General features: G+C 45.7%; 1 protein-coding gene and 1 long non-coding RNA gene across 2 annotated transcripts in view; one reads left to right on the forward strand and one right to left on the reverse strand.

Moving 5' to 3' along the window:
- Positions 1–1,413: 1,413 nt before the first annotated feature.
- On the forward strand, positions 1,414–4,184 carry LOC119617873. Its single transcript, XR_005234312.1, has 2 exons — positions 1,414–1,483; positions 3,944–4,184. It is a non-coding gene; the product is annotated as an uncharacterized LOC119617873 (long non-coding RNA).
- fam20cb (FAM20C golgi associated secretory pathway kinase b) overlaps positions 3,272–14,415 on the reverse strand; it is a 73,835-nt gene continuing 62,691 nt past the window's right edge. Inside the window, exons 5-11 of the mRNA XM_017418525.3 lie at positions 8,261–8,376; positions 7,080–7,260; positions 6,891–7,000; positions 6,666–6,747; positions 5,980–6,039; positions 5,695–5,845; positions 3,272–4,916 (exon numbers count right to left, since the gene is read on the reverse strand). Of these exons, the coding sequence (XP_017274014.1) occupies positions 4,800–4,916; positions 5,695–5,845; positions 5,980–6,039; positions 6,666–6,747; positions 6,891–7,000; positions 7,080–7,260; positions 8,261–8,376 (817 nt within the window). The 3' untranslated portion in view covers positions 3,272–4,799. The remainder of the gene's footprint in view (positions 4,917–5,694; positions 5,846–5,979; positions 6,040–6,665; positions 6,748–6,890; positions 7,001–7,079; positions 7,261–8,260; positions 8,377–14,415) is intronic.

Here is a 14,415-nt window from a genome sequence, read left to right on the forward strand (position 1 = left end):
CCCAGCAGGACTCTGGGTGGTCCTCTGAACACACAGGGTTTTATTTCGCCTCTATTTATAGCCTAATCTCTGTAAGTGCAGCTAAAACAGCTAACTCCGAATCAATAAACAAAACTCTTTGCATCTTTGTTTTCTTTTTCTCTCAGTTAACTCTTTAGGGTGTGTGTGTGTGTGCGTGTGCGTGTCCACTCTGGCAGACGTTTAGTCAACAACAGGAAGTTTTGTAGATGCTATCTATAATGCTCCATAATGGCCGCAAATTGTTTCCGTGTCTATAAAACTGGGGATGGGGGAGAAGGGGGGATGTGTATTTTCAAGGGCTCATAACGGGGCAATCGGAGGTTCTCCCGTGGGGCCACAGGGGCCGGGGAAAACAGCCTGAGGTCTGTGGGGCCTCGGTGTGTGGCCCCCCACCCCACCCCACTGCTGCCCCTGCTGGACGCAGGGTGTGCTTTGGTTTCTAAAGCTGCAGGCTCACAGTCTCTGCTCTAATTCATCCCAAAGGTGTTCTGTCAGGTTGAGGTCAGGACTCTGTGCAGAACAGTCAAGTTCTCCCACACCAAACTCCATCATCCATGCCTTTATGGACCTTGCTTTGTGCCCTGGAACAGGAAGGGACCATCACCAAACTGTTCCCACAAAGTTGAGAAAATTAAATTATCCAAAATGTCTTGGTCGGCTGCAGCATTACGAGTTCCTTTCACTGAAACTAACTCCTGAAAAACAAGCCCACACCATGATCCTCCCTCCACCAAACTTTACACTTGGCACAATGCAGTCAGACAAGAACCGTTCTCCTGGCAGCAGCCAAACCCAGACTCGTCCAGAGAAGCGTGACTTGTCCCTCCAGAGGACACGTCTCCGCTGCTCTAGAGTCCAGTGGCGGTGTATTTTACTCCACTGTATCTGATGTTTTACACCTGGTGATGGAAGGCTTGGATGCAGCTTCTTCCATGAAGATCTCTACAAACTGTTCCTCAGCTAATCTGAAGGCCACAGGAAGTTTGGAGGTCTGACTCTGCAGAACGTTGGTGACCTCTGGGCACCAACTGAACCGACTCTGTGGTTTGACATGACCTACCACTTCTTGGTCAACTTGCTGTCGTTCCCAATCACTTCCATTTTGTTATACCACTAACAGATGACTGTGGAATATTTAGAAGTGAAGAAATTTCCCAACTGGACTTATGGCATAGGTCAGTGGTCTCCAATCCTGGTCCTCGAGGGCCACCATCCTGCATGTTTTCCTTGTTTCTCTGCTCCAACACACCTGATTCAGTGGTTAAATCACCTGTTCATGTTCTGCAGAAGCCTGTTAATCACCCATTGATTCAAATCAGGTGTGTTGGAGCAGAGAAACAAGAAAAACCTGCAGGATTGTGAACACCTGAATTCAGTGGTTTGGATTGGTGGGTGAATACTTTTGGCGATGCAGCGTATCTCTGCCAATTATGCTTCACATGAAAAACCCGTCAGCTCTGAGGTGAGTCTGAGCATACCCCTCGTGATGTTTTTTCTACAAATGGTGTGAGCTTGTCTCCGAATGAGACAAAAGCAGATTCATGCAAAGCTGCAGCCATGACCAGGAGAGGGTGGGGGGTGGTCCCCTGTACGGGGCCGAGCTCAGATCTGATAAGCGCCTCGCAGCTCGCTCCCATGACGAGGCTTCCTCTGGAGGGCCGTCTGCGGCCGGCTGCAGCGATTACAGTTTGTCCTCTCTGTCCCCCTCTCTGTCCCCTCTGATGGCTGTCTCAGACGACACCACTTCCTCCATCCGTCGCTCTGTCTGCCTCACTGTGTGTGCGTGCGTGTGTGTGTGTATTTATGTAAACCAGCCATGGAGCTTTTTCCGGGGGCTGTTCTGTGAGGAAAGGTTATCAAAACACAACAGAGCCCTGAGAACTGTAAACACAGATCTGACGGCCATTTTCCCCCCCTTTTTTGTCACCGTTCAGCCATCTTTCCACTTTTGTGCTGAGCTAGGAGTACTATTACACGTACAAAAAGTACAAAAAGCAAACGTTTGATAAATACAGAAATAGCATTTAATAAATAATAGCTAAGTTGTCAGTTAATAGCACTTTTTTGGTGCTACAATGCTACTTTATGTCTCAAAATTAGAAGTGTCTGTGTGACAGGCTGCTGGACTAAAGTGTAAAGTTTTTTTTAAGTTTTCTATCCTGTGTCAAAATGTTCATCCTTCGAGTTTAGGAAGATTTTTATGCCTGAATGACTCAAAGGTCAGAGGTCAAGGGCTTAAACCTGGACTGAAACTACGTGAAAAAAACAGAATTGTATTACAAAAGACTATAATTTTGTAGTATCTTTAGAAAAAAAACTAAGAAATATTATTTAAGACCACTTTAAAGATGACAGTAAAGCCTGGCTCTATGGAAGCAGCATACTGTATAAAGTAAAAGGCCTGGAATTAGAATGATGGATTGCAGCTTTTTGTGCCCTGGTTTTAGACTCAAATCATCCTCTGTGGAGAAATGACCAAGTTACAGTATAATATATTAATCTCAGCTACTTCTACATGAAAATTTAGCTCAACATCTGCAAAACTGACTGTGCTGCAGCTATTTTTGTGTTTCATAAGGTTCACTAGCTGTGGTGGCCATCTTGAATTGAATTAATGCCAAAAGTCGATCAGTTACAGACGTGCATCCAGTCACTGAGTTCTGAGGGTTTCGTTAAAATACGTCCAGTGGTTCACGAGATATTCTGCTAACAGACAGACGGCGCTGACGCTCGGTTAATGGCAAAGTTTGAAACAGAAACCTCGCACCATCAGTCAGTGGCTGGAATATGAGTTGGGGATGAGTCTCAGCTACGACCACGCCAACTTTTAGCTCAATGTCTGCAGAACTGACCAAGCTGTAGCAGCTTTTGTCTTTCCAAGGTCGGTTGGCCATGGCAGCCATCTTGAATTGAGTTGACTCCGACATTAAATCAGCTGCAGAGGAGCATCCAATAATCACTTGCTGAAAGTTTCATTACAATCCGTCCATCGGGGCAGGAGATACTTTCCTAACAGACACACACACTTTATATTCACAGGAACTTTAAACACCCAGTTTACAAGCCCAATCTTCTCTTTTCAGTTCCCTAAATCTCCCCCCCCCAGTTGTCTAGAAAGCGAGTTTGTGTCTGTTCTTTTTCCAAAAATCTGTCCTGTGCAAGTTCATCTTGTGCCTACCTTTTATTCTTTTAACTCGGCTCTTTTCTTTTACTCTCCCCCGCTTTCCGGAGCACAGAGACAACACCGACACAATGCTTATTCTGTTTTATTGCACTGTTACCATGTTGCAAAGTAACACAAAATTGAAAAAAAAATTTAAAAAAATTAAAAAACCCACAGAAACAATTAGCCAAACAATTAAAAGAAAAACAAAAAGAAGCATTTTGGTTGCTCGTGGATTCCCCTTACACGCCTGTGAAGGAACTGACACAGACAGGACTACAGGAACTCAAAGGCGTCGAACAAAACTCCTTTAGAAAAAAAAACCCATGAAGTCGGCACGTACACGCATGAAGACATCTGCTATCTTTACATCTAGAGCTCGCACCCTCTCCGCTATGAAACCAGACATTCAAGTATTTCTATCATTGCACAGGCACTAGATTTTTCCTACTGTATATATTAAACTTTCAGCCCGGCGGCTGACTCACCGACGCCATCGGCTGCCGGCCGCTTGGCGAGGAATGAAATATACATCCTTAAAAATAAAGCTCTTCCACAACAGCAATGTCTCGGACATCAAATACATTACAAAGAAATTAATGTGGAAAAATGATTCGCGTCACATTTTGGCTTTCGGTGACCCCCTGTTTGTAGCGCTGAAGGAAAACATACAAACAAAACAAACAAACAAAAAAAGATTAAATATTGTAAACATAAATGGAAATTCATTGGTCAGTTTCTTGTGTTGTTTCTTTACAGGTTTGGATGGTGTCATGAGCTCGGTTCGCCCTCTTGTGGACAAGCGAGGAAGCGCGCCTCCGAGGATGAACAGCATTTCGGGTGAAGTGACAGAAGATTGTGATTAGCGCTCGTTTTCGAACAATAAATACAAATTGTAATAAATACTCTCTCTCTTTCTCGCTTTTCTTCCGAGGACATCTAACAGATTAGGGAAGAAAAAAACAAACAAAATTAAATTATCCAGGAGTAAACCTGCACTCCGATCAACAAAAAAACATCTCCATCAAGAAATCCAAACAGCTCAGCAGAAAGAACATTTTAAAAGAAACTATGCAACAGGACATTTAAAAAAACAAAACAACAACATTATTTTGATCCAACTCTGCCTTCTTGCATTGCTAACAATGAGTCGATTCAGTTCAGGAGGCTCGTGAAAAGGCCCTCAGAGTTCACTGAATCCGACAGCAGGGTCCTGTCCAGCTGCTGTGGCGGGTCGTCGGCGGTGACGCTATCCTACGTTACGGTCAGGGTTGGGTCGGGTTTTTTTTTGTTTTCTTTTAAGGTGGTAAGCGGCGGTTCGGTCCTGTCCGGTCTCCCGGATCCGTCCGCACGGCTCCGGCGCCGCCGCACGATTTGGTAAAAGTCCCGTCCCGTCCAGCGCAGTTTCCATCACCCCAGGCGGGCGGTGGTGATGGTGGGGTGGGTGGTTGGTTGGGGTGTGTGTGTGTGTGTGTGTGGGGGGGGGACTTTCCTCGGGTGAAGTTCAGCACAGACCGTCTGCGCTCTGAGGAGAAAACGACTGGATTCAGATCAGTCCGGAGTCCTTCCTCCAGAGAGTCAGCCTCAATCCAGGCCGGCCGCGCCCCCACCCTGGCTACCTCTGTCTGGGGCCGACGTGGGCGTGGCCCGGTCCCTGGTGCTCTTGGAGGTCGTCCTCCACCACGTAGCCGTAACCCTCCTTCTCGATGCACTCAGACAAAACCTTTAGCACCTGCGGACGGGACAAGACGGGACACGGTAAGTGTTTTCTGCTAGCTAACTAACCTGACCAAAAAAGAAAACAGGACTCGGTTCGGCCGAAACCAGAATAAAAACCTCTTGTCGTCTGTAAATCTTAAAACCACAACAAGTTGAGGACAAAGTCTAGAATTCGGTCTTGGATTGAACACCTTCTGGGTCGTCGTCAACACTTATAAAAGTAAGAGTGATCCTGAAAGGTGGCTCCTACAGCAAGAAATCAACATTTACTGGAGATTCGTCAAATTAGAGCTTCACAGCTTTGGTGAAAAACTGAAAATCCATCAAACTAAATACTGACACGAAGCAGATCTTTAAAACTCCTCCAGAGAGACTTAGAGCTTCAGACTGAGAGCGCTTTTCTTAGATGTGTCAACACTTCATCAGCTGGTTGGTTTTAAAACCATATATTCATGATTTCCCTTCGTATTTAAAATTTATATTGGGAAACCGCAAACTCTGTGTTAAAACCTCCTACTTCCACCCTAAATGATCAGTGGAGGTTTCACTTACTGTCCCAGACAAGCGGGCGATCATGTAAACTTCTGTGCCCTAGTCAGTGTTGAGGACGACTCTCGGCTGCTGCCACGCTAAATCTCAGCTCGTTGCCTGTAAAGCTGTCTGAGCTAGAGCCGTTTTTGTGCTGGCTAAGGTGGCCATCTTGAATCAGGCAGACTCTCAGATGTAGATGTGGTTTTGTGGGTCTGTGTTGTCCTTTACTGGCCACGAGCTCTAAAACAAAAGTGACTGACCAGGCGCAGACGTCGGTCCATGGCGTCCAGGTGTGGCTGGATGAGGACGGGAGTGAGACGGTCCCTCTCCATGGATTCTGCCATCAGCGCAGACAGCTTGTACTCCTCCTTGGCCAGCAGCTGCAGACGCAGGTGGGTCGACTTCCTGACCCTGCAGGTGGGGAAAATGCGCGTCAGGTGGACAAGACGGAGGCAAGTACGAAGAAACGGTTTGCAGTTCGGGTCAAACTCGTAACCGCTGGTGGCCTCTGGTTGACTTTCTTCTTTCTGAATCAGAGGCCTTACCTGCAGCACTGAATCAGAGGCACCAGGATGGAAATCTCATCATGGGAGTGCTTTCCAAAGCTGGAAAACAAGAAGCAGAAGTGAAGTTTTGTTCTTTAATTTGAAGCCGATTTTTAGCATTATGTTCATGATACCTACATGTGTTATATAAACAGCTGTGTGCAAAAGTTTGTACTATTTGAGGCTTGTAATAATTTATTCCAAATGTTCTTTTCCCTGGGTTGAACGATTGTACCACATACAGTTTTGATGATTTTTCGAAAACAAGAGTCGGGTCAGAGTTGGCTCCGAAAGGGACGCCGTCAAGCTCGATGGACAAGCCGGACAAGACAAAGACTGAGCTTTTGGCCGCAACGACAAGAAGTACGTCCGGAGGTGAGGTTTAACTCCTCCTCAGAAAAACCGTACCAGCTGTCGAACACAGTGGTGGAGGCATCATGCTGTGGTGCCGGATGGAACAGTGATGGACAAAGGCTACCTTGAAATTCTTTGACTTCTTAGTTTTCGAGAGGAGTGGGGGGGTACGCTAAGCTGCTGGCACAGCCTTCTCAAAACCCTGACCTGAACGCTGATGAAAACCCACAGAAGCTGTATGCCGTGTCATTGTTCGAACCAGTTCCAGTTCAAACAAACAAGATAAGATTCATGCCCTCAATGAGCGGAAGAAAACGTCTCTCTCAGCTCACCCTCTGCCGTTGTCCAGATGGATGATGAAGGTCTCGTTTCCAAACTTTTCAAACGTCTCATAATGGTGGCGATCCATGTTTCCTGTGAGGGATTCCAGACACAAACGTAAATAAAATCAGCAAGAAGTACCAAGAAGCAGACGCTTTATTATCACGATGCGTGACGTGTGCTGTTAACATGATCTTGGACGATGAAGGTTTGAACGCCCCAAATACAAAACGTACCCATGAGGAAGTCAAAGACGGTCATGTCCATGATGTCCAGCAGCCTCCTCCCGCTGTCGTATGGCGGCGTCTGCTTGACCTCCTCACAGTAGTCGGGATCCACCTCCCACCTGAGGAAGGTTTGAGTTAGAAATTAACGAGAAAGGACACCAATTTCCGTTAGCTCGGCCTGTGGCGCGCAGCGCTTACTCCGCCTTCTTGCGCTTGTGGTAGGAGCGCCTCCACGGGTTCCTCCAGGTCTTGCGCTTGGCAAGGGCCAGGTCGGGGAGGAAGGCGGCCAGGGATCCTTCGATCTGGTCGGGTTTCCCACACAGAGCGTGCTCTGTGGAGCAGTAGTACGAGCACTCGCCGTAGAAGCACACGTTGTTGGCTGTTGATCAGAGAAAAGGCAGATATCACCGCTTTGCTTGTTAGGAGATTATCACCCGACGCTGAAAGACGGACGGTCATGTTTTTGCCCGTGCCGGCGTCTGTTTGTGGCGTCAACCCTGTCTGTTAGCAAAATATCTCTTGAACCAAAGCAGTAATTTTTATGAAACTCTCGTCAAGTAATCACTGGATGTACGTCTACAACTGATTAACTTTCGGAGTCAACCCAATTCAAGATGGCCGCCACAGCTAAGCAACCTTAACAGACACAAACAGGGCTCTAACTCAATCAGTTTTACAGATATTGAGCTAAACCTTGGTGTGGTAGTAGCTGAGAGTCATCCACAATGTATACTTGGAGTGCTAGCAGATTTGCACATATTCCTATTTTGAAGAACTGACCAAAATGGCTGCAACTCTATCATTTCTCAATATCGGGGGATTTTTTTAACTCAAGGAATGCCAGACCTTTAAGTTACATGCGGTAACGTGCCATCTTGGAGTTCCACTCCTTTAAATCCTTTGACATTCGCTCCACATACGTCCACGTTGCGCACGGCTGAAGCCGCCAGGGGACATTCACTGACCTGCATCAACTGCTGAGACTGCCAGTAGCCTTAATCCCGGGAGAATTCGCCACGTGTACGTTATATAAAGTCGACCCGCATTGCTAATTAATTGCGGCGCTGTGGCACAAGGTAAAGTCCCCTGATAAAACTAATTTCCCGAAATGAATACCCCAGATATTCAGCTCAACGGCTCTTTGTTTTGCTGGGTTTTCATTTTTTGTAGGACGCAGAAATAGATTGGGACTTTTGGCACAAAAATCCATCACTGCTGTTTTATTTCTTTTGTTTCTTTTTTCAAACTACAAATGAGGAAAAAAAAAGACTAGAACCGATGCATATTTCAGCAGTGCATCTAAGTTCTCTGGCTGCGGCAAATATCAGCAGAAATCTACACCCGTTTTTCCGGCGGGTGAGGGCGATTCCCTGGTCTACCTGGTGAGATGAAGAAGGTCCTCCAGAGCTTTTTGTCTCGCGTGACATCTCTGATCTCCTTCGTCATGTTGACCAGCCTGCCAGCGACAGGAGGGACCCGGCGGAAGTCCAGGATCCTGTTGGTCAGAAACAGAAACACATGGAGATCAGATTTGGATAAAAGGTTTAATAATTCACTGCGGTTTGATCTGCGGAACAATAAGAAACAGGAGCGGCTGCGACATGAAGGTTCGTATAAGAATAAGAAGAACTTGAACTCGAGTCTAGGGATCTGAATAGCTCCATTGTTCTGAGCACCAGAGTTCCTCCAGGGTGTGTATTCAGTCCTTTGCGTTTCACTCTGCCGGCACACAACTGTTCTGCTAAACTCAGCACAAAACACTAAATTTGTCGTTGACACAACAGTAGTAATGGTTGTATCACACTGGGCTGCAACTGCTGGGGGGAAAAAAAGTACACATTTTCACTTGGAATCTCACTGAACGACGCGTTTGCTGAAACTTCTGGTGAAATTTGCCAGGCAGGAGATTGTTTACAGATTAGCAGGCATAAAGTTCTGGAGTTCCAAAAACTAAATTGAGAAAAGTTTAAGACGGGCTCTAAATCCCTGCAATGACTTTGTGACTATTTTAAAGAGAAAAATTTGCCTCCTTGTATATATTTTTTAATCTTTTTCGAACACGTGCGGATTTCCAACGACACGAGAGTGAGGCCCTGCGACTCACGCAAGCACAACTCAGAACACCCTGCGAACGTTTTTGAGGCAGTTTGTAAGCTCTCTCTCGCGGACGCCATTTTCAATTTGTTGCCAACAGACGCTGCAGTCGGTGTGGTGCTACTTTTACCGAGCCGAAGTGGAGCAGTTAGCGAGCTGGTGTGAGTACAACAATCCATCTCCTAACGTCAGGAAAACTAAAGAACTAACGCAACAACACACAGGTGTTAAAGAAAGCCCAGCAGAGGATACACTTTCTCTGGAATCTGAAGTGTATAATTCCCCTCTTCCTCCTCACTGCTTGTTTTTTTTTAAATTTATTTTTATACCGGGGACATATTGAGAGCATCCTGACAAGATGCATCACTTCCTGGTACGGCAGCTGCAGAGTGAATGACAGGAAAACCCCGCAACGTGTGGTGAGAATGGCAGTGCGAACCACGGGGGAGGTCTCACTCTCCTCCTTAGAGTCTATTTTTAAGAAGAGATGCAAAAAAAAAAAAGCCCCAAAGTGAAAGATCCCCCTCAGCCCACCTTTAAGCTGTTTATCCTCCTGCCATCGGGAAGATCGTGCTTTACCATATATTCAAAAAAGAAAAAGGCAGCACCTCCATTTCCAAAGCAATATGGCTGCTGATTGTTTCGTTATATATTTTAATACACAGAAAATGACAAATAAATTACACTAATTTTACCACTGTCAGGAGCACGGATTCTATAGATCTTGATCTTGTTTGACCACACAGACAGGATGGGAGTAGATTTAGACATGGCCTCCTGTTTTCACCATGTTTCTGTCAAACGTAAATAAAGATCTGCGGCTAAGCTTAAAAGTACTGTAAACAAATGAGACAATTTTAAAAAAATTATTAATATAAGACGATTAAACCCAATCTTTTTTGAATAAATTATGTCACTGAAAAGACATTTGAAAAAGTTGTGAGTAGAAAAAAAAAGGTCCAGCTGACTGTAAGAAACATCACTGCAGTTCAATGCAACGACCAGCAGGGGGCACTGTGACACCAGCATAGACCTGAGTGTACACATGCTCTAAAATCTCTCCTATTTTTCATGTGGCTGCTGATTTATTTATTTATTTATTTATTTAACTTTTAGACTTCTTTCTACTTCCTTTTAATTCCATTTATGTTTCAGAAATTTACGGCCCTTATTAGGTTTTACAACCTTTTTGTTATTTTATTTATTTTTTTGCTTCTCGGCATCGTTTGACAGGACTCGAGCGACTGCATGGATATGTGCTGACTTCCTTGAACGCGGGGAGACAGATTAAATATAGCCGTCCCTGGCTGAGAGACGGCAGGGTGGGCAGCAGCTGCGCTCGGTACCACCCAGCCGCCGCGTCAGCGTGGGGCTCGTCAAAAATAAATAAATAAATAAATAAATGGAAACCTGTGATAACGCCTAATGGCTGAGACCTGCAGGCAAGGAGGATGCTGGGAGACACGCTGCGATTCTGCCGGCAGGTGGAGTGAAGCTGTTTGTCCTCCCCGTGGAAGAAAGAAGAAAGACAGACGGACAGAGGACGGAGCAGCGGGACGCAGCCGGCCTGCCCGCCGTGCCGCAGGGAGAACAATCAGGGCCGAGTCCAATTTCTCCTCCATTCATGCTTTATCCCCGCTGAGAGGCGTTCGCGTGTTTGCCGAGAGTGGGAATTTAGGGAATCCGAGAAGTGTGTCAGCCTCGTCGTGGATTTGGAGCTATGCGAGTTAATTTTCTGTAATGCAGCAACGCCGTGTTAAATCCAATCGCGTAATTAAAGGCCAAACATTTTTTGAAAAAAAAAAAAAAAAATGCATTTTTTGGTCAAACCTTGAAAATAACTATGTTGGACGTCAAGCAATTATGCAAAGTCTCACTCAATTTGTTAGCGCTCAGAGTATGTGTTGAGGATTACTCTCAGCTACTACAACATCCAATTTTAGCTCAGTATCTGTAAAACTGACAGAGTTATAGCTGTTATTGTGTCGGCTAAGACTGATTACCATAACTTCTCATCATAAATAGGAATAACTTCAAAGGTTAATCAGTTGTGCACTACTCTCTGAAAGTTGCATTAAAATCCGTCCAGTGGTTCACAAGATATTTTGCTAACAGACAGACAGGGTTGACTCCCAACAGTTAATGCAAAAGTTTTAATTTGAGATCTGTTACATTGCGTAGCATTTAAGAGTGTTGGGATTGATTTCATCTGCCACCACACCAGGTATAAGACCAAAATCTGTAAAAATGTCAGAGTTATTTGGCTGTTTTGGCAGCCATCTTGAATCAGGCTGACTCCCAAAAGTTAATCGGCTGTAGGTGTGCATCGGACAGTTACTTACTGAGGGTTCCATCCAAGTCTGTCCACGTGGTTCACGAGATATTTTGCGTTCAAACCCACGGGCAAAACATTATCACCAAACAACTAATGATGCTTAAAGCAGCGTCGCACACATTGAAGAAGACAGTGTGTGTGTGTGTGTGGCTGCTTTAAAAAGCCTGCGTGTGTCTGCAGGCCCCCTGGGAGGCAGTGCAGCCTCAGCCTCAGCCTCTGCAGCAGCAGCTTTGTGGACAGACTTTAATTTAGAACAGACGAACACAAGGGGAAAAAAAGAAAGCGGTGCTTTTGGCAAACCCTGCCTGACTTATATTTAGTATGGGCAGAAGGCCTTTCATGCCATTGGTTTCCTCCTCTTCCTCTAAACCTACACATATGCTGAACGTGCGTGTGTGTGTGTGAGTGTGTGAGGAGGAGGCCCAGATGTGTAGCCGACTGGAGAAAAACGCCACTGCAGATGTAATTGCCGATGAACTCCTGTCAGCGTGCCTGGAGGAGGGGGGAGGAGGAACATCCTCCCCGCCCTCGGTCTGTGGGAGAACGCGCTGGCCTCCGTATCGTCTCGTGTCGGGGAGGAAGAGGACGGCGACCCGCAGGTGCAAACGCAAACTCCAAAACAGGCAAACACCAGCAAGTGCGTAACGCTGCCGTTTGACTCCGGTTCTGGCAGTGAGATGTCAGTCAGCCCACACTCAGGTGCTCCCCCCTCCTAAACACGATGGTTCGCTTAGGGACCGTCAACAAATTACCAAACCAATGACACTTGACAAACAAAAATTAAATAACCTCCATGTCATGTGAACCTCTGACCAAGAGTTAATGTTGAATTGTTTCACTAGACTGGACTAATAAGACACACTCACCTGATGAAATAATGCAGCTGTGATTGGTCGCTGTGGGCCCTCTGATTAAAACTAGCTGTCTATTAAGCTTAAACTGTCTACAGTAGATTAACTAAGCTCAGCATGTATACATCCACATGTTTGGTTGAGAAAACAGGAACAAGCCTAACAATCGATGTGGTGTGAAAGTTTGGAAGATGAATGTGAGCTAATGTAGCCTGGCACACGATAACAGAAACAGACACTTGTTTGGCTAGGCATGATTGAAGACTTGCCCTCTGACTGGTATCACCGGTCATAAAGTACTAACTGTCGAATACTATTTAACTAAACATTACTTTAAAAAAAAGACAAGACTGCTCCTTTAACAGCGACACAAGCTTCAAAGTCGATGGCCTCTCATGTCGATCAGAGAGCCCCGCGAGGATTTCTGTTTTTGTTAAAGGAAGGAAGGACGGGGCGCCATGAAGCGCCAGCGTTGTGGAGGCAGAGGAGGAAGAGGAGGCAGAGGAGGAAGAGGAGGCAGAGGAGGAAGAGGAGGCAGAGGGAGGTGCTTAGCTGAACGAGGAAGCCGGAGCCATTGTTCAGTCAGATGCTGTCTACAGGAGGCCGGCGCTCCTTCTCCATGACTCACAGCCTGAAGGAGCTCACATCCTCTGCTGCTCAGCCCCGGCTAATACACACACACACACACACACCAGCTGTGTGTGTGTGTGTGAGGGGCAAGGACAGCATTAGTGGAAAAGAGGAGCAAATGTAGAAATAAAATACATATCTTGGAAGCAGTTCATGTGCAGGAAGTGTAACCGCAGCCTTTTCTGAGCACAAACGAAATGCTGTGATACGGAGGCGGTAACTAATGGAAGTGTTCAACCTGAAACCAAACACCAGGATATTTTCCATAACTTTAATGTTCACGATTTGTCAGAATCTTCGTTCTTTTAATCACCCTGAGCCACGAAAGGCACACGATAATGTAATAGCATGTGTCCCTGTGTCTGTCAGCGAAATATCTAATGAACCGCAGGACAGATTTACCTGGATGTACCTCTACAACTGATTAACTTTTGGAGACAACCCAATTCAAAATGGCCGCCACAGTCAACTGACTTTAGAAAGGACAAAAATGTCTATAACTCAGTTAATTTTACAAAATTTGGGCTAAAATTTGGTGTGGTGGGAGCTGAGAGTAATCCCATCACTTAAATGCTACACATTGCATCAGCTCTTTGATTAAAACTCAGGCATTGACTGTTGGAGTCAACTTTGTCTGTCTGTTAGCAAAATATCTCATGAACCATTGGACGGATTTTAATGAAACTCTCAGAAAGTAATCAATGGATTTACATCTACACCTGATTGCCATTTTGAGTCAACCCCTTTCACCATGACCACCACAGCTAATCAACCTTTGTAAACACAAAAATGACTGTGAAAAATGACTCAGTCAAATTTGCAGACAATGGGCTAAAACTTGGTGTGGTAGTAGCTGAGACGTAACCTCATCACGTAGTTTAAGACATAACAGATTACACCAGATCTTTGATTTACACTCTGGCATACAAATCAGCAAATATCCTTAAAGGAATGCTAGCTTAATTATAATAGTATTTTAAATGTGACCGGATTATGCTGCAGAGAATTGTGCATGCATGGTTGAGCAAAATCCGACCTAATCAAAGATACCCACTCAAAGCATCAATTTAGGCTTTCTGTATGCAGCTGCACCACGTGCCTCTCAGCTCAAAGATAATGACTACCTGAAATGAAAGGGCACTCTGCAGCAAAGGGACCACCTGACATTTCATATTTCTGCAGCTTATCAGAGGACTGTGATCACGTTACGTTAATCCCACAAACTTGCACAAGGGTTGGTTTGTGTGGGACAAACCAACAAACAAATAAAAAAAGAGAGCGCTTCAAAGACTAAGCATATCTGACTGTGATAGGAACAGCAAACTTGGATCCCCCGATAACATATCAGTGCTCTGCAAAAAAAGGAGCCAGTGAGCGGCGGCCCTCCTTTGTTCCTCCCGTCGTGAAGCGTTCTCCGGAAACAGTCGTCTGACTTCTCTGGTGTTCTCTCTTTCTGCAGCCCGAGCTCCTCCCAGGTGGTTAATGAGCTGACGCAGAGAACGGGCAAATTACTAATCAGGGAGGAACGAAAAAAAAAACCTGCAGGACGCTGCCCCCTACAGGTCACGAGACGAGGCATTTTACGCGAGGTTAAGAGCGCATTCAACGCTGCAGCAGCCCCCCC

The sequence above is a fragment of the Kryptolebias marmoratus genome, linkage group LG17 (genome assembly GCF_001649575.2).
Source record: "Kryptolebias marmoratus isolate JLee-2015 linkage group LG17, ASM164957v2, whole genome shotgun sequence".
Classification (NCBI taxonomy): Eukaryota; Metazoa; Chordata; class Actinopteri; order Cyprinodontiformes; family Rivulidae; genus Kryptolebias; species Kryptolebias marmoratus.